The sequence below is a fragment of the Callithrix jacchus genome, chromosome 17 (genome assembly GCF_049354715.1).
Source record: "Callithrix jacchus isolate 240 chromosome 17, calJac240_pri, whole genome shotgun sequence".
NCBI lineage: Eukaryota > Metazoa > Chordata > Mammalia > Primates > Cebidae > Callithrix > Callithrix jacchus.
The window spans coordinates 48,041,532-48,063,938 of record NC_133518.1 but is presented as its reverse complement, the minus strand read 5'-3'; the positions used below and the strand labels follow the sequence as shown (position 1 = coordinate 48,063,938).

At 44.2% G+C, this 22,407-nt stretch overlaps 1 protein-coding gene across 2 annotated transcripts in view; it reads right to left on the bottom strand.

Annotated features, from left to right (window-relative positions):
- The window catches only part of MSL2 (MSL complex subunit 2), a 38,657-nt gene extending 30,800 nt beyond the window's left edge, over positions 1-7,857 (bottom strand). The window contains exon 1 of one of the 2 annotated variants that reach the window (XM_017965838.4): positions 7,576-7,857. Coding sequence is in view for 1 of the 2 variants with exons in the window: in XM_002759590.7 (XP_002759636.1) it covers positions 5,981-6,122 (142 nt within the window). In the remaining variant the exon portion in view is untranslated. Of the gene's footprint in view, positions 1-5,980; positions 7,338-7,575 lie in introns of those variants that run through there. The other variant, XM_002759590.7, reaches the window with a different exon arrangement.
- Between the last annotated feature and the right edge of the window lie 14,550 nt (positions 7,858-22,407).

The following is a 22,407-nucleotide window of genomic DNA, read 5'->3' as shown; positions in this document are numbered from 1 at the left end:
TCATCTGTATTTACAGCCACTCCCCAATGCTCGAATTACCACCTGAGCTCTGCATAAGATTCTCCTAAGAGCACAAACTCTATAGTGAATTGTGCACCCAAAGGGTCTAGGCTGCACACTCCTTATGAGAATAATGCTGTATGATCTGTGACTGTCTCCTACCACTCTCAGATGGGACCCTTTCAGGAAACAAGCTCAGGGCTCCCACTAATTCTACATTATAGTGAATTGTGTAATTATTTCATTATTTCACTACAATGTAATAATAATAAAGTACACAATAAATGTAATGTGCTTGAATCATCCTGAAACCATCCCCCACCCTGTGGAAAAAAGAGTCATCCATGCAACCAGTCCCTAGCACCAAAAAGGTAGAGGACTGCTGTTTTAAATCATCTCTAGATTACTTACAATACCTAAACAATGTAATACTATAAAGCACTTGCTATACTGTACTGCTTAGGGAATCATGACCAAAAGAAATGTCTACACATGTTCAGTACAGTCACAACTTTCTTCCTAATATTTTAGATCCAAGGTTGGTTGAATCCACGAATGCAGAACCCACAGATATGAAGGATTAGCTGTACATTTTATCAAGTATATATTATGTGAAAGCACTGTGCTAGACATACTTCCCAATTGAAGACCAGGAAACTTCTCATTTAATCCATTCATAACAAGATAAGCCCAACTGTGACAAAGATAACACAACAGATTTCAAATAATTAAAATGTTCTCATAACCGTAAGAATGATTAAATGTTCCCATTTTATGTTGTTCCCTTTCTTTTTACTCCCACCACTGTATTCAAGCGTCATTAAAGAATCCTGTTATTAGAGACTCCAATCAAACAAACCGTATTTTGCCAGGCACAGTGGCTCACGCCTGAAATCCTAGCACTCTGGGAGGCCAAAGTGAGAAAATTGCCTGACGTCAGAGTTCAAGACCAGCTTGGTCAATATGGTGAAACCCTGTCTCTACTAAAAATACAAAAAAAAAAAAAAAATTCGCTGGGCGTGGTGGATGCCTGTAGTCCCAGCTACTCCTGAGGTTGAGGGAGGAGAATCACTTGAACCCGGGAGATGGAGGCTGCAGTGAGCTGAGATGGCACCATGCACTCCAGCCTGGGCAACAGAGCGATATTCCATCTCAAATTTTAAAAAAGCAAATAAGTATTTGACCCCCCAATTTTTTTTTTTTTTTTTTTGAGGTGGAGTCTTGCTCTGTCACCTAGTCTGGAAGGCAGTGGCTCCATCTCACTCACTGCAATCTCTGCCTCCCCTGCCTCAGCCTGCTGAATAGCTGTGATTATCAGGCATGTGCCAGCTCACCCAGCTAATTTTTGTATTTTTAGCAGTTTCACCACGTTGGCCAGGATGGTGTTGATCTCCAGATCTCGTGATCAGCTGGCCTTGAGCTCCCAAAGTGCTAGGATTATAGGGCACAGTCTCCAAGTTAATCTTTTCTAAAACAATTTCAATTCACTATCCTACTTAAATACTTTCCAAATGCTTATAACACTGATTTGCAAATCCCCATTCCAATCAAGATGGGCAGTTAAAATGCAGATCAGAAGGGCTGGTCCACAGAGATTGTAATTCGCTCCGTCTGGTGTGATGATTAGGAATCCCGATTTTAATAAGCTTTTAGGTGATTTTGACTCAGGTGGCCTGCAGAACATATTTTTTAAAAAGAAAAGAAACAGGTCTATAGAATAAATGTCACATTCCTTAGCCTAGCATCAAAACTCTCCACACAAAAGGCCCCTGAATAACCACTATAGGGCAAGGGCTCTTCCTTCCAGATAAACCCGATTTACTGCTGTTCACACAAACCAACGGTTTTCTCCTTCAAGTCTTACTTAAAAATGTCCATAAGGTTGGGTGCGGTGGCTCATATCTGTAATCCCAGTACTTTGGGAGGCTGAGCCAGGCGGATCACGAGGTCAAGAGACCATCCTGGCCAACATGGTAAAACTCCATCTCCACTAAAAATACAAAAATTAGCTGGGCATGGTGGCGCACACCTGAAGCTGAGGCAGGATAATTACTTGAACCGGAAGGTGGAGGCTGCAGTGAGTCAAGATCTCCTCACTGCATTCCAGCCTGGGAAATAAAGCATGATTCCATCTCAAAAAAAAAAAAGATTTTCAGGCCAAGAGCCACAGAGTGGCTCACCCCTGTAATCCCTGCAATCCCTGCACTTTGGGAGATCAAGGACAGCTTGAGCCTAGGAGTTCAAGAGCTGACTGGGCAACACAGCAAGACACTATCCCTGCAAAAACTTTAAAAACTAGCTAGGCATGATAGTGAAGGCCTGTAGTTCTAGCTTATCAGGAGGGTGAGGTGAAGAACTGCATGAATCCAGAAATTTAAGGCTGCAGTGAGCTAGGATGGCACAGCAAGATCCTGTCTCAATAAAAAGTTTTTTCAAACCACTTAAAAAATAAGCCCTTATATAACACAAATTTAGAGAAACAAACTTGAAGGAGATAAAGGAAAACTGCAGCAAAAAGTTAAAGCAATGCACCTACACAGCATAAAAGCCAAATTTTAACCTAACTGCAAAGTTTGAAGGGCTTTTTCCCTCCCTCACCTCTTCCTCTGCGGCTGTCATAAGCACCTATAAGCTCATTTACATAAGCACATGTAAATGATTGACCAGGAAAGAATGTGAAACAGAAAAAATACAAAAATGTAAAGGAAAAAATGGTGTCTTCCCTAAGAAGTTTATTATATATATCAGGAAAATCAGACTGTTATAGAAACTGCACTGAAAGGAGTTAAAAATACCTTATGACTGGAACAAAGGGTTACAGAAGGTTTAAAGGACAAAGACAACTTTTTTTTTTTTTTTTTTTTTTTGAGATGGAGTTTCACTCCGTCTCCCAGCCTGGAGTGCAGTGGCGAGATCTCCACTCATGGCAACCTCTGCCTCCCAGGTTCAAGCAATTCTCCTGCCTCAGGAGATCTTGAGATATGCCTCAGCCTCCCAAGTACCTGAGCATACAGGCACCGGCCACCACACCCAGCTAAAATTACTGTATACACCCAGTTAATTTTTGTATTTTTTGTAGATATGGGGTTTCACTATGTGGACCAGGCTGGTCTCCAACTCCTCATCTCAAACGATCAGCCCATCTTGGCCTCTCAAAGTGCTGCGATTACAGGCCCCCGGCCAGAGGTAGCTTTTTGCTGCAGTGAGCAAGGAAGATTTCACCAAGGAGGCAGGGAGTTGAGTTAGGCCTTGACAAAAAAAAAAGAAGAAACTTAAGAAAACAAAGATTTTTTTAAAGGAAAATACAAAGCATATTTAAAAAGGCAAAAACATTACTCCAGTTAAAACAGAAATTATGTAAAACGGCAGCTGAATAAAACAAGGAAAAGGTAGTATTGGGTCAAATCTACAGGACCTGTTGAAACAAATTCCCTACTGTTTCAAGACAGAAGTAAACTTAATTTTTTAACATGTGTATTACCTTCATGAAATAAGATTAAACATGCACACATTAATTTGAACGCACTCATGCTTTTGAGCTAAGGAAAAAAGTCTAAACTTACTTGGTACAACGATATGTAAATGCTGGAGCTGAATTCAAATAATCAATGTTTTATTTTTTATTTATTTATTTTTCCTTTGGATAACTGATTTTTTTTTTTTCTATCTCTTGAAAACCAAAGACTTATGTCCAAAGAGATGCGGCGGGCGGGGGGGGGACGGGGGGGACGGGGGACACGGGGGACGGGACCCTGAGCCTACATCCCTATTACTGAAACTCATGCCAGGTACTCAGTTATACGTGAAAAGTAGAACTCACATCTTTTCCACAGGATGATGGGAGATAAGAAAGCCCTACTGTCAGAAAAATTCCCCTAGTGTTGCCAAGACTAACAAAAAATTAAAAAGCTACAGTTGGACTTTTAAATGTAGTTTTATCTTTAATGCCATTATTTAAAGTCCAGGTCAGAACTTCAAAAAATGTTCAATTACACCACCACTATATCCTAAAGCTATTAATAAGAACTTAAAACCTGTTTAGTTCTTATTAATAGTTTTAGGATAGTGGTGGTCTTCCCAACTCAAACCTACCATTTCTCCCTTAGAGAACTAGCTCTCACCCATCTGGTAAACAGGGGACCTACCAGATTATGCAAATGTTAACTGATAATGACATCACTCTCAAATGCTGTTTCAGTAGGACAGGGTAGGTCCTCGCTCTAACCGCTACCTCACCATAGGAGCACCCCACGGTCGGCCGAACAGGTAAAGAAAAAAGTATATGGAGAAGGAAGCTATAGCAGCTCCATTTCCTCAGTCCTCAAGCCATTAAAATATGTAAGGACATTTAAAAAACACTCCATAAAAGTGAGAGTAAAGTGAGAGGTTACCGTGAAACCAAGCAAATTCTTAATACACTTATATTTGTAAAACTTAAGCTAAAAGGAAACTGAATCTAGCCGAAAACACTCATTTTACACATCAAGAAACTGAGGCCCAGGGCAGTTAAGTGATTTGCCCTGGGCGACTATTCCTCTATATAGGTGTTAAGTGTCAGTTACTAGTCAAAGTAGCACTTAATCATTTACTCACTTAAATGTTTACGACATTAAGTACGGTCTTGCAAAAAACACCATCGTCACCTCTTCTCAACCATTCAGTGTCTTGTTTCAGATCTATATACAGAATGCTGGATAAATTTCAAATGAATATTAATTCTCCCTTTAATCACAACTGTCCCAAATTACTCTTCATCTAATATTAAATAAAATGGAAGGCTTAACGTGCCTGAATTTTCCGGGTTCTGACTAAACGTGGATCATCATAACCCTAACATTTGGAGAATATTAAGTGGCGCATACATATTACTGCTTTGCCAGTTGCCCTTTCTTTTGTATTACGTTTCAGTCCAGGTTTTCGAAAAGAAAGCAATTATTATAAACGCATAGTTACCACACAAATTAGCATCACTTTTGAGACATTTTCCTTAAACAATTAGAGTATTTTTTTTTTTTTCATTATTTGAGACGGGAGTATCGCTCTGACGCGATCTCCGCTGGCTGCAACCCCCGCCTCCCGGGTTCAAGTCATTCTCCTGGCTTAGCCTCCCGAGTAGCTGGTACTACAGGCGCACCGCACCACGCCCGGCTAATTTTTGTATTTTTAGTAGAGACGAGTTTTCATCGTGTTAACCAGGATGGTCTCGATCTCCTGACCTCGTGATCCGCCCGCCTCGGCCTCCCAAAATGCTGGGATCACAAGCGTGAGCCACCGCGCCCGGCCAGCATATCTCTTTTATCTTAAAAATAATCTAAACATATCCCACCCAACACGAGTTAATATTTTTTTGAGCAAAAACATCTAAAATAACCCTCGACAAAGCCGAAGTATTAAACCACAAAATGAAAACGTGGTAAGTAAAAATCCCACCAGCACTTGGAGTAGCACCAGCCTTCCCCGGCTGTTAATAGTCAAACCGACAAAGCATTTGTGGAAGAACCTAGGGGAAAGTTCCGCACCGAGTTCTCCAGCTGTGGGTTCATCAGCTTAGCCCACCACCCTCACAAAACACCAGTTTGGGGAAATGCAAACACGCCACATGTGCATGTTTTCATCATGTTTAACCACTTTTAACCGCCGTAGGTACGAAATCAGTTCACGCGGCAAAGGTTAAAAAAAAAAAACAGCACTGTGCATGCATCTTACCCCACTTACACCACAACCACCAGATGAACCGAGGCGAATTAAACCATTTTGAACGCTAAGGCCGCTCCACAAAGCGGTCTGAAAGGGTTTTCTGCCTTTCCGAAACGCCGGGCAAAAGTCCCTCGGCAAGTTTCAAAACTAATGACCGTACAGCGCTGCACAAATAACAAAAGCTTGATACCAACCACCAGGCCGTCAACCCGCTCACGTTACCACTGCCCAGAACGCTTTTTAAAAACAAGCATTGAAAAGGGAACAATAAAAAGCGTCTTACCGCAAACACAGCACGAAAGAGACTGTCGGAAGTAAGGCAAGAGCCTGTTAATCTCAGTAAACGCCTTGGGGTCTCCGGGGTCGTAGTTGAGCACTAGGCGGCTCGCGGAAATGTAGAGAGCAGTAGCATTCACGGGGTTCATTGCAGACACTTCGACACCAATAGCTCCCGGTTGAAAAAAAATTCCGGATCCAACTTTGTAAGCAGCCAGAGAACGATGGCGAATTTGCACCAATTCGGAAGAAATCAGACCCGAACCATTGGCCCAACAAGTAACCAAAATCCGTGCAAGTTTGTGGAGCTGAAGCAATCCTCCCACACATGGGGCCTTGGCGCCCCTCCGTCCCTGAGACTTCCAGATCAAAAATATAAAAAATAGAGACCAGCGTTCGAGTTCGTCCGGAGCGACCACAGAGCACAGAACGCGGCGGCTTGGGCGCTCGGGGCGGGACTCGGCGCTCAGTCTAGCCCCGCAGCTCGGCGGGCGGCCTGCGCTCGAGCTGCATCTCCGGACACGGAGGCGCCTCCTCAGGTCGAGCTGGCGGGCGCGGGAGCAGGCCCCGGCCAGGTCCGAGGCGCGGCACGCTTCTCCCGGGCTGCAGAGCCTCTTACTCCATCCCAGTACAGGGCGCGGAGGCGACGGCAAAGACGACGGTCGGGCGGCGGCTTCCCGGATCTAGTGCAAGACGCCGCGGCGGCGACGAAGGTTGCTGTTGCGGCTGGCGGAGGCCGCCGCCGCTCTCTCCATATCGGACACGGGGCCCAGGCTGCGCCCTGTCTCTCCGCCCCGTAGGTTGCAGCCCGCCGTTCCCTGAGGTGGCAAGGCGGGCGAGAGTCCCCCACCCGGAGGGGAGGGCCGGGGAGGAAGTGCGCGGGCCGCCGCCGGCTGGCGGGAGGGGGCGGGGAGCAGGCCCGGCAGGGCCTCGGCGGCGCCCCTCGCTCCTTAGTCGCACACTCCGGGGTCACCAGACGCAAGCGCCGCCCCCTCACTGCCCGGCCATCTTTTCGGCGCCGCACACACAGACGACTTCTCCGCCGAGCACGACGGCTACCGCCGCCCTCAGCGCCTGCACAGCCGCGGGAGGCGAGCGCTCACACCGCCAGGCCCCGCCGCCGCCGCCCAGCGCACACAGCAAGGCCCCGCCGCAGGCCCCTCCCCGTGCCTCGCCGCCCTCACCCCGACTCCACGCGCCACTCCAGGTCGGTAGGGCCCGGGCTGCTGCGGCTTTAATGGATCCTACGGGCTGTACCGCGCCTTAGGCCCTGCTGGCGACGACGACCGTTACCCCAACGGGCAAAGCCACTGTCATCCCCGAGACTCCCCCGCCGCCGTCGTCGCTAGCGCTCGCACGCATGCGCAGAGCACACTCTCACCCCTCCCCCCTTTCCTCTCCCTTCGCTTCCCTTTTCCCCTCCTTCTCCTCTAAGAACCCCCTCCGCAGCCTCCCAGAGCTACCGGCTCAGTCAACGCATGCGCAAACCGCTACCTAACGCCGCCGCCTTTCGCCCTTACGCGTGCGCTTTGACCGCCCACCCAGAAAACCGGATAAACACATCAGCCCGCTCGCGCCAGTCCTTCACCGCTGCCAACCCACCCTGGGCTCACTGCGCATGCCTGGCTGTCCACTTCGGCTCTCAGGACGGAGCATGCTCTCTGCGAGCCGACAGCTCTCGCCGCCCCTCCCCCACGTGCTCTCAAATTCCCTCTCCCAGGCATGTGGGCTGTGGTGAAACATTCGTTAGCTGGCACATCCTTCCCCAGTGTGGGCTCAGGCTTCCTGCATTACACTGCTTCTGTGCCCGCCAACGCTGGGCCCCGGCTTTGTCGCGCCATGTGGCGCTGCGCACTGGCCTGAACGCGGCCTCTCGTCCTGACTAATCGCGGTGTGAGGAAATAGCCTCGCCCGGCCCCAAGCCCCGCCCTCGCGGCCTTTCTCCTGGAACTGCGCATCCCGAGCGCGGAAAGGGCGCAGCCTCCGCCGGCTGACTGGCTAGCCCTCGCCGAACGGGGAAGGCTGCAGCAGTCAACGTGGCTGCGCGCCCAGCAGGCGTGCGGATGGCTTTTGCCGGGTCGCGGCCGCGGTCCGCACCTCCCTACGGTGGTCAGCAGTCCGAGGTCTCTAAGGCCCTGACAGGCTGTGTGTAAGCGTGGAGGCTCGAGCGCACCGCGCCCTCATACCCGTCGAAGCTGGGGTGTTCCCACGGCCTCTGGTCCTCGGACTCAAAGTGGCCTCGCCTTAATGGACGCGGATCAGGACTTCAAGCTCTCACCGGAACAGAGTCTAGTTTTAAAAACAAAACGGAGGGAGGGGTGGTGAAGAAAAAGTAAAAAAATAATAATATAAATAAAACGAACTTTTTTTTTCTTTCTTTAAAGACGCAGCTTTTTCGAAAGACCTAGCCTTTCTATGTGAACAGTTGTCTTGAAGAATATATGGTCTTGCTCTAGAACAAACCCAAATCCTTGCAAATGTTTTGTGGGTTTTTTGGGGTTTTGTTGTTGTTGTTTTGAGACGGAGTCTCGCACTGTCCCCAGGCTGGAGTGCAATGGCGCGATCTCGATCTCGGCTCAGCAAACTCCGCTTCCCGGGTTCAAGCGATTCTCCTGCCTCAGCCTCCCGAGTAGCTGGGATTAGAGGCGCACACCACCACACCGGGCTAATTTTTTGTATTTTTAGTAGAGACGGGGTTTCATTATGTTGGCCAGACTGGTCTCGAACTCCTGAACTCGTGATCCGCCCCCCGCCTCAGCCTCCCAAGTGCTGGGACTACAGATGTGAGCCACCGCGCCCGTCCCTTATTTTGTTTTTTAAAACAAGCTTTTGCCTTATGTTTTTGCAGGAGATCAAGGGCACTGGGATATAAATAAACAAAAGCCTTACTTAATAGATGACTTCCCTCCCCTCTCAAAGTACAAAAACCTTTTTTGAGTAGCACAAATAGTAACAGGCGGTAGGAAGCATTTATCTCTGTATACACCAAAGCTCCTCAGCATAGTTTTTCAGGCACAGTAGGTACTCTCCACGTTTGCAAAGTGAAAATTATGATGTGTGTAAATCTTTTGTGGCACGTTACATATGTACACGTAGGCACGTATATGGCACATGTCAGTGTGGTACATGTTCGTTTTAGGGGCTTGCCATTTGGGGTGAGCAGAAATAGTTATCAAGAGAACCCATACAATCTCGATTTATAATTCATATTACCATTTGAAGGCAGGTTTTTTGTTTGTTTGTTTGTTTTACAGGACCTACCATATTATCAACACTTAAATATTAAGGAATAAAAATCTAACTTTCTAATTTTGTTTAGCTGTGCAAAGTGTATTTGGTAGTTTTATATGTGGAAAATGACAAACATTCGAAAAGCCACTCATTTTTAAAAGCTCCATCTGCCAATTTTTTTTTCATAAGAGATCTTTTCTAAGCTCTCCTTCAAATAAAACTGTTATATGGTTCTATTTTTACTCCAGACTCTAAGGTCTTCTCCCACAACATACAGGTTGTTCTCCCTAAGAGGAGCAACACGGAGAGTGAAGTAATCAGCACTGTTTTCCCTTAAGACAGAATAAATTAGCAGTCACCCTAGGCAAGTGATTACTTGCAGGGCATTAACCTTGCTAATTTTCTCATAACTGGATTTTTACAAATCTCTTGAGATGTGCACACCCCAAATGAAGATTAATTCTATTGATCATTTGTGTGCATGTATATAAGTGAGAAAGCAAAAACGTGTGTTAATCCAGTTTTTTAGTTTTTTTGTTTTTTTTCTTTTCTTTGTTTGCAATGGCAAGATCTCGGGTCACTGCAACCTCTGCCTCTGGGTTCAAGCGATTCACCTCCCTCAGCCTCCCAAGAAGCTGGTATTACAGGTGCCTGCTACCAGGCCCGGCTAATTTTTTATACTTTTAGTAAAGACAGAGTTTCATCATGTTGGCCAGGCTGGTCTCGAACTCCTGACCTCAGGTGATACACCTGCCTCGGTCTCCCAAAGTGCTGGGATTACAGGCATGAGCCACTGCACCTGGCTTAAATCAGGTCTTTGTTAGCTTCTGAAATTGGTTGCAACTGGTGATAGATTATGGAATTTAGCGGCAAAGAATCTTGGAGGTATATTTCTTCTAATATTTATTGCCTGGCTTGAGCCTTGCCTGGAAAGGAAACAAATGAATTGTTTATAGAAAATAAAGTGCTTCAGCAAAAGAAGCTATCAACAGGGTAAACAGACAACCTACAAAACAGGATAAAATATCTGCAAATTATGCATCCAAAAAAGTCTAATATTCAGAATCTATAAGGAACTTTAAAAAATCAACAATCAAAAAACAACCCCATTAAAAAATGTGCAATGGACATAGACAGACACTTCTCAAAAGAAGACATAGGCCAGGTGCAGTGGCTTACACATGTAATCCCAGCATTTTGGGAGCCCTAGGCAGACAGATAACCTGAGGTCAAGTGTCCAAGACCAGCCCTGGTCAACATGGTGAAACCCCATCTCTACTAAAAATATTAAAAATTATCGGCCAGGCTTGGTGGCTCACGCCTGTAATCCAAGCACTTTGGATGCCAAGGTGGGTGGATCACCTGAGGTCAGGAGTTCAAGACCAGCCTGACCAACAGGGTGAAACCCCATCTTAAAAAAAAAAAAAAAAAAAAATTTTTAAATTAAAATTATCTGTGTGTGGTGGCAAGCGCCTATAATTCCAGCTACTTTGGAGGCTGAGGCAAGAGAATTGTTTAAACCTGGGGGCAGAGGTTGCAGTAACCCAATATTGAGCCACTGCACTCCACCATGGGCGACAGAGCGAGTGAAAAAAAAAAAAAAAATACAAGCAGCCAATAAACATATAAAAAATGCTCAACATCACTAGTCATCAGAGAAATGTAAATCCAAACTACAGTGATATACCATCTCACCACACAGTCAGAATGGCAATCATTAAGTCAAAAAGCAACAGATGTTGGGGACGTTCCAGAGAAAAGGGAATGTTTATACGCTGCTGGTAGGACTGTAAATTAGTTCAGCCACTGTGGAAAGCAGTTTGGAGAATTTTCAAAGAACTTGGAACTACCATTTGACCCAGCAATCTCATTACTCAGTATAAACTCAAAGAAATATAAATCATTCTACCAAAAAGACATGAACTCATCTGCTCATTGCAGCACTACTTGCATAGCAAAGAAATGGAATCAACCTAAATGCCCATCAGCAACAGACTGGATGAAGAAAATGTGGTACATATACACCAGGAATACTATACAGCCATAAAAAATTATGTCATTTGTATCAACATGAATGCAACTGGAGGCCATTATCTGAGTTAACGCAGGAACAGAAAACCAAATGCTACATGTTCTCATTTATAAGTGGGAACTAAACATTGAGAACACATGGACATAAATATGGGAACAACAGACACTAGAGCCTACTTTCTGGGGAAGGGTGAGAGGAGGGTGAGGGCCAAAACCTACCAGGGGCCGGGTGCAGTGGCTCACGCCTATAATCCCAGCACTTTGGGAGGCAGAGGCCGGGAATCACTTCAGGTCAGGAGTTCAAGACCAGCCTGGCCAATATGACGAAACCCCAGCTCTAATAGTAATGCAAAAAGTAAGCTATGCATGGTGGCACACCTCTGTAGTCCCAGTTATTCTGGAGGCTGAGGCAGGAGAATCTCTTGAACCCAGGAGGTGGAGGTTGCAATGAGCTGAGATTACACCACTGCACTCCAGCCTGGCCAACATAGTGAAACTCCATCTGTACTAAAAATACAAAAATTAGACATTAGACAGGTGTGGCGCACACCTGTAATCTCAGCTACTCCAGCCTGGGTTACACAGCCAGACTTGCTCTCAATAAATAAAATAAATAAATAAAAAGATGAAAACAATGTAAAAGATGTTAAATTATCTATGTATATTTTACCTAAATAAAAAATCACTGAAATAAATGTAGTTTGATTCTTTTTAAAAAATACATTAAAGTACTTAAATTAATTATTTAGGAAAAATCATGTGTAACTCAAATTTCTTTTTTTTTTTTTTTTTTTTGTGATAGTCTCACCCAGGTTGGAGTGCAGTGCTCACTGCAGCTCTCAACATCCTGGGCTCAAGCAGTCCTCCCACTTTAGCCTCCTTAGTAGCTGGAACTACAGGTGCACGCCACCACGCCCATCTATTTTTTTTTTTTTTCTGGTAGAGATAAGAGTCTAGCCACATGGCCTAAGCTAAAGCGATCCAACCCCAGCCTCATGCTCCCACAGTGCTGGAATTATAGGCATGAGCCACAGTGCCTGGCCTATAACTCAAATTTCCTTTTTTTTTTATTTTTAGTTCTGGGGTACATGTGCAGGATGTGTAGGTTTGTTACATAGGTAAACATGTGCCATGGTGGTGGGCTGCACCTGTCAACCCATCACCTAGGTATTAAGCCCAGCATACATTCGCTATTTTTCCTAATTCTCTCTCCCAACATCTCCCCAGCCCTGACAGGCCTCAGTGTGTGTTGTTCCCCTCCCTGTGTCCATGCATTCTCATTGTTCAGCTCCCACTTATAAGTGAGAACATGTGATGTTTGGTTTTCTGTTCCTGTGTTAGTTTGCTGAGGATACTGGCTTCCAGCTTCATCTATGTCCCTGCAAAGGACATGACCTCATTCCTTTTTATGGCTGCAGAGTATTTCATTGTGTACATGTACAACATTTTCTTTATCCAGTCTGTGGACATTTGATGGGCATTTTGGTTGATTCCATGTCCTTGCTATTGTGAATAGTGCTCCAATGAACACATGCATGCATCTTTGTAATAGAATGACTTATATTCCTTCGGGTATATACCCAGTAATGAGATTGCTGGTTCTAGATCTTTAAGGAATCGCCACACTGTCTTCCACAATAGTTGAACTAATTTACATTCCCACCAACAGAGTAAAAGCATTCCTATTTCTCCACAACCTTACCAGCATCTATTGTTTCTTACTTTTTTTTTTTTTTTTTAAGTTTTGTTCTTTCACCCAGGCTGGAGTGCAGTGGCATGATTTCGGCTCACTTCAACTCTGCCTTCCAGTTTCAAGTGATTCGCCTGCCTCAGCTTCCCAAGCAACTGGGATTACAGGCACCTGCCACCACACCTGGCTAAGTTTTGTATTTTTAGTAGAGACAAGGTTTCACCATGTTGGCCAGGCTGGTCTCGAACTCCTGACCACGTGATCTGCCCTCCTCAGCCTCCCAAAGTGCTGGGATTACAGGTGTGAGCCACTTGCGCCCAGCTGTTTCTTGACTTTTTAATAACGGTGTTCTGACTGGTGTGAGATGGTATCTCATTATGGTTTTGATTTGCATTTCTCTAATGATCAATGATGTTGAGCTTTTCTTCATATGTTTGTTGGCTGCATGAATGTCTTCTTTTGAGAAGTGTCTGTTCATATCCTTTGACTACTTTTTAGTGGGACTGTTTTTTTCTGGTAGATTTGTTTGAGTTCCTTGTAGACTCTGGATATTAGAGCTTTGTCAGATGGATAGACTGCAAAAATATTCTCCCACTCTGTAGGTGGCCTGTAAATTTTGTTTGTTTGGTATTTTTTGTAGAAATGGGAGTCTAGCCATGTTGCCTAAGCTAAAGCAATCTGTCCCCAGCCTCAGCCTCCCAAAGTGCTGGGATTACAGGCATGAGCCACAAATTTCTTAAACCATAAATTTAAGACAATGCTTTTTTTTTTTTTTGAGACAGGGTCTCACTCTGTCACCCAGGCTGGAGTACAGTGGCAAGATCTGGGCTCACTGCAGCCTCTACATTCTGGGATCAGGTGATTCTCTCACCTCAACTTCCCAAGTAGCTGGGACTACAGGCACACACCACTATGAATTTTTAGTAGAGACAGGGTTTCACTATGTTGCCCAGGCTGGTCTGAACTCCTGATCTCAAGCTATCTGCCTCTTGAGAATGGAGTTCTTTTCATTTCATCAATATGTGTTTACTGTGCCCTTGCTCTAGCAAAGCCCTATACCAGACTCTGGGAGGGTAAGACAGGCTCTGCATTTGAGGTTAGAGGTCCTTTCTTACTTCTTTTTGTATCAGTTGGAGAACTCAGCGAAATTTTTCAGTCATGGTTTCTCATTCAAGCCAACCCCTCTGGACACATTTAGTTCAAGGGTCACTATGAAGTAAGGGAAAATTAACCTGGTACTGGGTGTATAAATTGATAGACTATTTCTGAAGGACAACTGGCAATATTAAAAGCTTGTAAAGTTTGCAGAGCCTCACAACTAGCAGTTTCATATAAGTCTCTAATTTATCCTAAGTTAGAGATTCCCAAACTTTCTTGGTTCATGGTGACTTTAGCATCTCAGTAATTTTTCACTACACTCTTAGGCCAAAATAAACATGAAAGAGTGTTGTAAGTAGTTAGGTTCAAATAACTTAATGAGTATGTATGCCCTAACATGGTAGCTGTTTGAAAAAGTAGGCCAGGCGTGGTGGCTCACACCCGTAATTCCAGCACTTTGGGAGGCCAAGGCGGGAGGATTTCTTGAGGTCAGGAGTTCGAGACTAGCCTAGCCAACAAGGTGAAACCCTGTCTCTACTAAAAATACAAAAATTAGCTGGGCATGGTAGTGGGTGCCTGTAATCCCAGCTACTTGGGAGGCCAGGGCAGGAGAAGCACTTGAACCCAGGAGGCAGAGGTTGCAGTGAGCCCGGATCGCACCACTGCCACTCTGGCCTGGGTGACAGAGCAAGACAGAACAAGAAAGAAAGAGAGAAAGAGAGGAAGGAAGGAAGGAAAGAAGGAAAGAAAGGAGGGAGGGATGGAGGAAGGGAGGAAGAGAGAAAAAAGGGAGAGGGAGGGAGGAAGAGAGAAAGAAAGAGGGAGAGGGAGGGAGGGATGGAGGGAGGGAAATTCATATGCATTGAAAGAAAAACAATTTTTTTTTTGAGATGGAGTCTCACTCTGTTGTCCAGGCTGGAGTGCAGTGGCATGATCTCGGCTCATTGCAACCTCTGCCTCCTGGGTTCAAGCGATTCTCCTGCCTCAGCCTCCCAAGTGGTTGGGATTACAGGTACCCACCATCACGCCTGGTTAATTTTTGTATTTTTAGTAGAGATGGGGTTTCACCACGTTGGTCAGGCTGGTCTCGAACTCCTGACCTCAGGTGATCCACTTGACTTGGCATCCCAAAGTGTTGCGATTATAGGCATGAACCACTGCCCCGGCCAGAAAAAAAAATTTATTTCAATTTTAAATAACCCTAATTAATTATGAATAGGATGTTTGTACTTGTTAGTCATGGCACAACTTCTCAACCATAAAAAGTAGATTGCATATCACCACCCTCATTTCCAAGATCACATGAATTTTTGTGCAATGCTTTATTTTTATCACAGCAATAGCAAAACCCCAGCTTTGCAAAGATATAACCCCATTGAAAAGAATGTATGGTGATTTCATGTTTAAACTGATTTTTACAGTACCCAACAGACATGAAATATTTTCCTCAAAAGGTTGAAATATTCTGCGGCTTCTCTATGAGTTCTCTGTGGCATCTGGGAGCACTTTGGCACACTCTTTGGGAACCAGAGATCTAAGACAATAATCTAAGATTATGGGTTTTTTGTTTGGTTTTGAGACTGAGTCTCGCTCTGTAGCCCAGGCTGGAGTACAGTGGCGTCATATCGGCTCACTGCAACCTCCACCTCCCAGGTCCTGGTTCAAGCAATTCTCCTGCCTCAGCCTCCCAAGTAGCTGGGATTACAGGAACGCACCACTATTCCCATCTGATGTTTGTATTTATTTAGAGACAAGGTTTCACCATGTTGGCCAGGCTGGTCTTGAACTTCTGACCTTATGATCCACCCACCTCAGCCTCCCAAAGTGCTAGGATTACAGGCATGAGCCACCATGCCTGGCCTAATCTAGAATTATGAAGAGATTTTTATATAATAGTCACTGCAGTTGCTTATACTATTTTAAAAAGTAGAACCAATGCAAATTTCCAGATTGAAAACAAACTATATACTATGGATATATCTACATAGTAGAATATTATATAGCTATTAGAAATCGTGTTAAAGGGCCAGGCGTGGTGGCTCACGCCTGTAATCCTAGCACTTTGGGAGGCCGAGGTGGGTGGATCACAAAGTCAAGAGTTCAAGACCAGACTGGCCAACATGGTGAAACCCTGTCTCTACTAAAAAATACAAAAATTAGCTGGGCATGGTGGTTTGTGCCCGTAATCCCAGCTACTTGGGAGGCTGAGGTAGGAGAATTGCTTGAACCAGGACCCAGGAGGCGGAGGTTGCAGTGAGCCGAGATCATGCCACTGCACTCCAGCCTGGGCTATAGAGCGAGATTCCATCTCAAAAAAAAAAAAGAAAGAAAAGAAATCATGTTAAAAATTAAAATGATATAAAAATGTATTTATTGACAAGGGAAGATAGTCATAATGTATTAATTTTTTTTTTCTTTTGAGATATGATGTTTCCCACTTGTTGCCCAAGCTGGAGTGCAATGGCACAATCTTGGCTCACTGCAACCTCGACCTCCCAGGTTCAAGCAATTCTCCCACCTCAGCTGGGATTACAGGCTCATGCCACCACACCCAGCTAATTTTTTGTATTTTTAGTAGAGACTGGGTTTCACCATGTTGGCCAGGCTGGTCTTGAACTCCTGACCTCAGGCGATCCACCTGTCTTTGCTTTCCAAAGTGTTGGGATTACAGGCATGAGCCACCACAACCAGCCTATTAATTTTTTTAAACCATGATTAATAGAACCATTTTGGAAAAACTAAATATCCGTGCATGGTAAAAAGATGACTATAAAGACATACTCCAAAATATTATTTTTTTCTGGATACTGCAATTGTGGAAAATACTTGTTTTTCTTATTGTCTTTATATTCATTTTGAATTAAAACTTCCCTCTCTGTTCTCCAATATTGTCAAGTGCTTACTTCTTTTTTTAAGGCAATTTTATAACTTTATTTGATGTATTTGATGATCAGCGATTAGTTCTCATTCACATTGACAGTATGTAGATTTTTGAAAGTGGTCTGTTACCAGATAACCAGAGTATAGAGCTTATTTGTTGAATCTTCTTCCTCATTATGTTTTCTGGACAAACTCACACAAATTCAGTATGGGACATTCCTTATTCCATTGGTCTAGACAGCTTTGTTGAGCCTGATGATGTGCACATTTGGAGTTCACATCTCCTTCGTGGCAAATTTCAGAATCTCTTTGAGTACCCTAGGGGCACACTTCTGGAAGCCCGCTCTGTAGATGTGCTTGTGAATGTTGATGGTGTATGCTCGAGCCACTACCTCGTTGATGGTAGAATGGCCGTTTTTTGGCCGGGCGCGGTGGCTCAAGCCTGTAATCCCAGCACTTTGGGAGGCCGAGGCGGGTGGATCACGAGGTCAAGAGATCGAGACCATCCTGGTCAACATGGTGAAACCCCGTCTCTACTAAAAATACAAAAAATTAGCTGGGCACGGTGGCGAGTGCCTGTAATCCCAGGTACTCAGGAGCCTGAGGCAGGAGAATTGCCTGAACCCAGGAGGCGGAGGTTGCGTTAGCCGAGATCGCGCCATTATACTCCAGCCTGGGTAACAAGAGTGAAACTCCATCTCAAAAACAACAACAACAAAAAAGAATGGCCGTTTTTCTTCTCGTCACCCTTCTTTACGAGAGCCATACTGCCAGGCAAGTTGGGAAAAAAGCTTGCTTACCTCTTTTGTTGCACTACTACACTATGCTGCAGTAATTGTTTTATCCCTGTTTCCTCCCCATTATATTTCTATAACTATTAGAAGGAGTTTTCTCCATCTTTGCCTTTTATCTCTCATTGCTTAGCATAACGTCTGACATATAATAGGAATTAAATAACTGTTAAAGTAATGATTAATGTGACAATGTAAGTAAAGTCACTAGTATAGGGTGTGGTACATAACAGGCAGGGAAAGATGATTGCTTTTTCCTTGGGGAGAAACATAAAATGCCTTTCAAATTTGAAGCCAGTTCTTGCTTCAGCTTGATCAAATCAATGTCAGTTCTAAGGTCCTTAATAAAACCAAAAGTGTGTATTGATTTGAAACACTCAGAATATCAATCAACAAATATTTATTGATTGCACTTTAACACTTCAGAGACAAGTAAATTAAGAAGTAGCTGTAGTTATGTTTTCGAAGAACAAAGATCAGGCAGGCAGTCAGTCAGAGGGACTTTCTGACAGATTAGACTACAAAATAGGGAATTTTTGCCTTTCTTTCTACCTTTTTTACCCTGCTTCCTCTGTCCCCTCCTTTTTCTTCCTCCACCAAAACCTCTCTAGAGATGATGTTCCATCTCGCAGTTTCCCAAGTTGCATTCTCTCTCATTGCTTATTATTTCCATCCTATCATTTTCACCATTATACACATCCCTACCAGATTTTAACAAATCCTTCCAGGCACCATGATTCATGCTGTAATATCATTACTTTGAGAGGCCAAGGTGGGTGGATTGCCTGAACTCAGGAGTTCGAGACCAGCCTGAGCAACATGGCAAGACCCTGTCTCCACCAATAATACAAAAAAAATTAGCTAGATGTGGTGGTGCACACCTGTGGTCCCAGCTATCTAGGAGGCTGAGGTGGGAGGATTGCTTGAGCCTGGGAGGTGGAGGTTGCAGTGAGCCAAGATGGCACCACTGTACTCCAACCTGGGTGACAGAGTGAGACCCTGTCTCAAAACCAAAACAAAAGCCACGAATGCTTAATCTTCTGTCATTGTGGAAAGCAATCAATCTAATTAACCACAATCTATGGGAAAGTGATAATAGCATAATCTAAATTCATGAAAAATCTTCAGAGATTGACCAGAGTAACACTTCTTTATATGGAACAGTGAACCAGATGAAATTAAACTAGGATCTAATACTTCTGTTCTTTTGTGATCATTCCTTCCTGACCATTATCAAACTACCACTTCCATCCTCTGCTCTTAGCTGTGGTCATAGCTCTCGCCTCCTCAGTCCTAGAACCCCTAAGAACTACTTCTCTTCCTCCTCCAAGCAATTCCTGCTGATATTTTTTCCATGACATTTTCCACATCAATGTATCTCTCCATTGATTTCATCCAAAAACATGTATTTAGCAAGTCGAGCACTCATTTATTTTACACCTCAAATATTAAAATTGTTTTTATCTTCATCTCTAATTCTAGCCTTAATACAGCAGCTTGCTTTATTGGTCATCTCCCTAAGACAGTGCCAAACACATTAAGGGACCCACTAAATGTTACTGTTTTTATTTCCCAAGACACTTTCAACACTATTCAAATGCCTATTAAATTTGTCCATTTATTTATGCAACCAACGTTTATTGCCAGTTATATGCCAGGCATTCAGAATACAAAAATGAATAATTCAACAGTTTCTAGCCCTCAAAGAGTTCACAGTCTAGTTGGAGTGGCAGCTATGTACATGGCTAATTTATAATTCAGAGTAGTAAGGATTTAGGGATCTACTTGATGCAAATCTAAAATGTCTCAGCAGATATTTCTGTTACATTATGAGTTAAACAAGCTTGTGTGGAGTTTCCTGAGAAAAATAACTGCAATTATTCATGGCATTGTTTCTAAGGCAAAATGTGTTCTGCATTCCAAACAGTCAATGTAAAATTGAATTTTTGGAATACGGCCCATTTTCCGCTGGGGGCTGTCTATTTCTCCTTTATCTAAGAGTCCCTCTCTGTCTTAGGACAGTTTTCATATCAACCCCCACCTGTTCTATATAGCCTATGGTATTACCTGCAGGTTGCATAGTTTCATGGTCACCACCTTACTCACCAGGGCTCTGCACTGCATGTTTAAGAGTTCTCTGGTCAAGCAGATTGAGTTAGCAGGTAGGGCTAAAGTAGCCCTAAATTTGACTGTTTTAATGTTTCACTATTAAAGAAGGTAGTGAGGAAAAGTCCATCAAGTGAATGATGAAAGTTTGGAATTGCTGCTATGTGAGAGAGGGAGTTGATTAAGGACATAAAAAAAGATCACAGTAGTTTTAAAAGGGTACATCTCTTGGATAAAACAGGATTCCCAAAGATATCTAAGTATACAGTCTTAGACAATAAAGGTTTAAAAATGGTCTTTGCAATTCCAAGACAGATTAAGCTAGGAATGAGGGGTGTTCTTTTGTTTGTTTTTTGAAACAGGGTCTTGCTCTGTCATGGAGGCTGCAGTGCCTCGATCTCCCAGGTTCAATGGATTCTCCCCACCTCAGACTCCCAAATAGCTGAAAATAAGCACATGCTACCATGTCTAATTTTTGTATTTTTGGTAGAGACAGAGTTTTGCCATGTTGCCCAGGCTGGTCTTGAAATCCTGGGCTCAAGCAGTCTGCCCACCTCAGCCTCCCAAAGGGTTGGGATTACAGGTGAGAGCCACCGAACCCAGCCAGAATGAAGATCTCTAACCTGAAGTTGAACAAGTTAGACATTATGAGCCCTTGTTATTCCTGAGCTTTGAGAGGTAGCATGGGGCAGTGGAATAGCATGAACAAAGCTTTCTTTCGATACTTACTGCATAGATTTGGGAAAAATTATTCAAGTTCTCTGAGCCTTAGTTTTCTTATCTATAAAATGGAGACAATAATACCTTGAAGATGGGCACAGTAGCATGCACCTGTAATGCCAGTACTTTGGGAGGCACAGGCAAGGGGGTCACTTGAGTCTAGGAGTTCAAGACCAGCCTGGGCGACATGATGAAACCCCATCTCTCCAAAAAATTAGCTGTGGGATGGGTGTGGTGACTCATGCTTGTAATGCCAGCACTTTGGGAGGCCAAAGCAGGTGGATCACTTGCGGTCAGAAGTTCAAGACTAGGCTGGCCAACATGGTGAAACCCCTTTTTTACTAAAAATACAAACATTGACTGGGTATGGTGGTGGGCAACTGTAATCCCAGCTACTCGGGAGGCCAAGGCAGGAGAATCACTTGAACCCAGGAGGCGGAGATTGCAGTGAGTCGAAATTGTGTCATTGCCCTCCAGCCTGGGCAACAAGACCAAAACTCCATCTCAAAAAAAACCAAAAAATTAGCTGGATGTGGTGGCACACACCAGTAGTCCCAGCTACTTAGGAGGCTAAGGTGGAAGAATCACCTGAGCCTGGGAGGTCAAGGCTGCAGTGAGCCATGATCATGCCACTGAGCTTCTGCCTTGGATACAGAGTGAGACCCTATCTAAAAAAATTAAATATATTAACTCATTTAATCTGCTCAATAACCCTATGAAGTAAGTGCTATTATCATCCCCATTTCACACATGAGGAAACTGAGGCACATGGGTCTAATAATTTGTTCAGTGTCACACAGCTAATGTAAGGTGAGAATTGAATCCAGGCAGTCTGGTTCCAGAATTTCTACTTTTTTTTCCCCCAAGATGAAGTTTCGTTCTTGTTCCCAGGCTGGAGTGCAATGGTGTTATCTCGGCTCACTGCAACCTCCACCTCCCAAGTTAAAGTCATTATCTTGCCTCAGCCTCCTAAGTAGCTGGGATTACAGGTATGCGCCACCACATCCAGCTAATTTTGTATTTTTTAGTAAAGACGGGGTTTCTCCATGTTGGTTAGGCTGGTCTCAAACTCCCGACCTCTGGTGATCCACCTGCCTCGGCCTCCCAAAGTGCTGGAATTACAGGCATGAGCCACTGCGCCCGGCCCAGAATTCCTACTCTTAACCCTATTCTATAAATTCACAAAGGGAGGGAACTCACTAGGAAAAATAGGTTTGGAGGGAAATTATGAACATAGGTTTTGGACATGCACAGTCCGAATGGCTATGGGACATCCAAATTAAATGTCCAGTAGGCAGTTGGATAAATGAATCTGGCGTTCTGGGTGTAGGGAAGAGGGAACTGGTTCGAAGGTATAGACTTGGGAGTCAGCAGCATATGGCAATAGAAACTATGGGAGTGGCAGAAATTACCCAGGAGGAGTAAGAAGAGAAGAATGCAAAGAATAAAGTTGTGATGACCACCACTATTTAAACAAAGTGCAGAGGGAATGGATCCCACGAGAGAATCAGAAGGAGAGGTAGGCAGCAAACTGGAAAGATGTTTTATTTTCAGAGAGGGAATATGTGTAAATAATTTAGCGTAATAACCAGCAGACACTAGGCTTCCCAAATGGTACCATTAAAGTCTCATTTGAAGGTTATAGTCCTTAACTAGTCTGTGGGGCTTTCCCAAATCTTTTCCACATCCCCACATCTTTGAACCCCCATCTCACCTTGCCTTCCAGTTCTTAGCAGAGGACTTTATCTTTACCTGTAAGGAGAAAATCAAGATCTCCTTCTCATCCACATCAAAATATTCCATAATTCCCCATCCTGTCATTCTTCTCTCTGTTTCTGGCTTTCTCCAGGAATTTGCTCCATGGTTTTCCCAAGTCCTGCCTCTTCA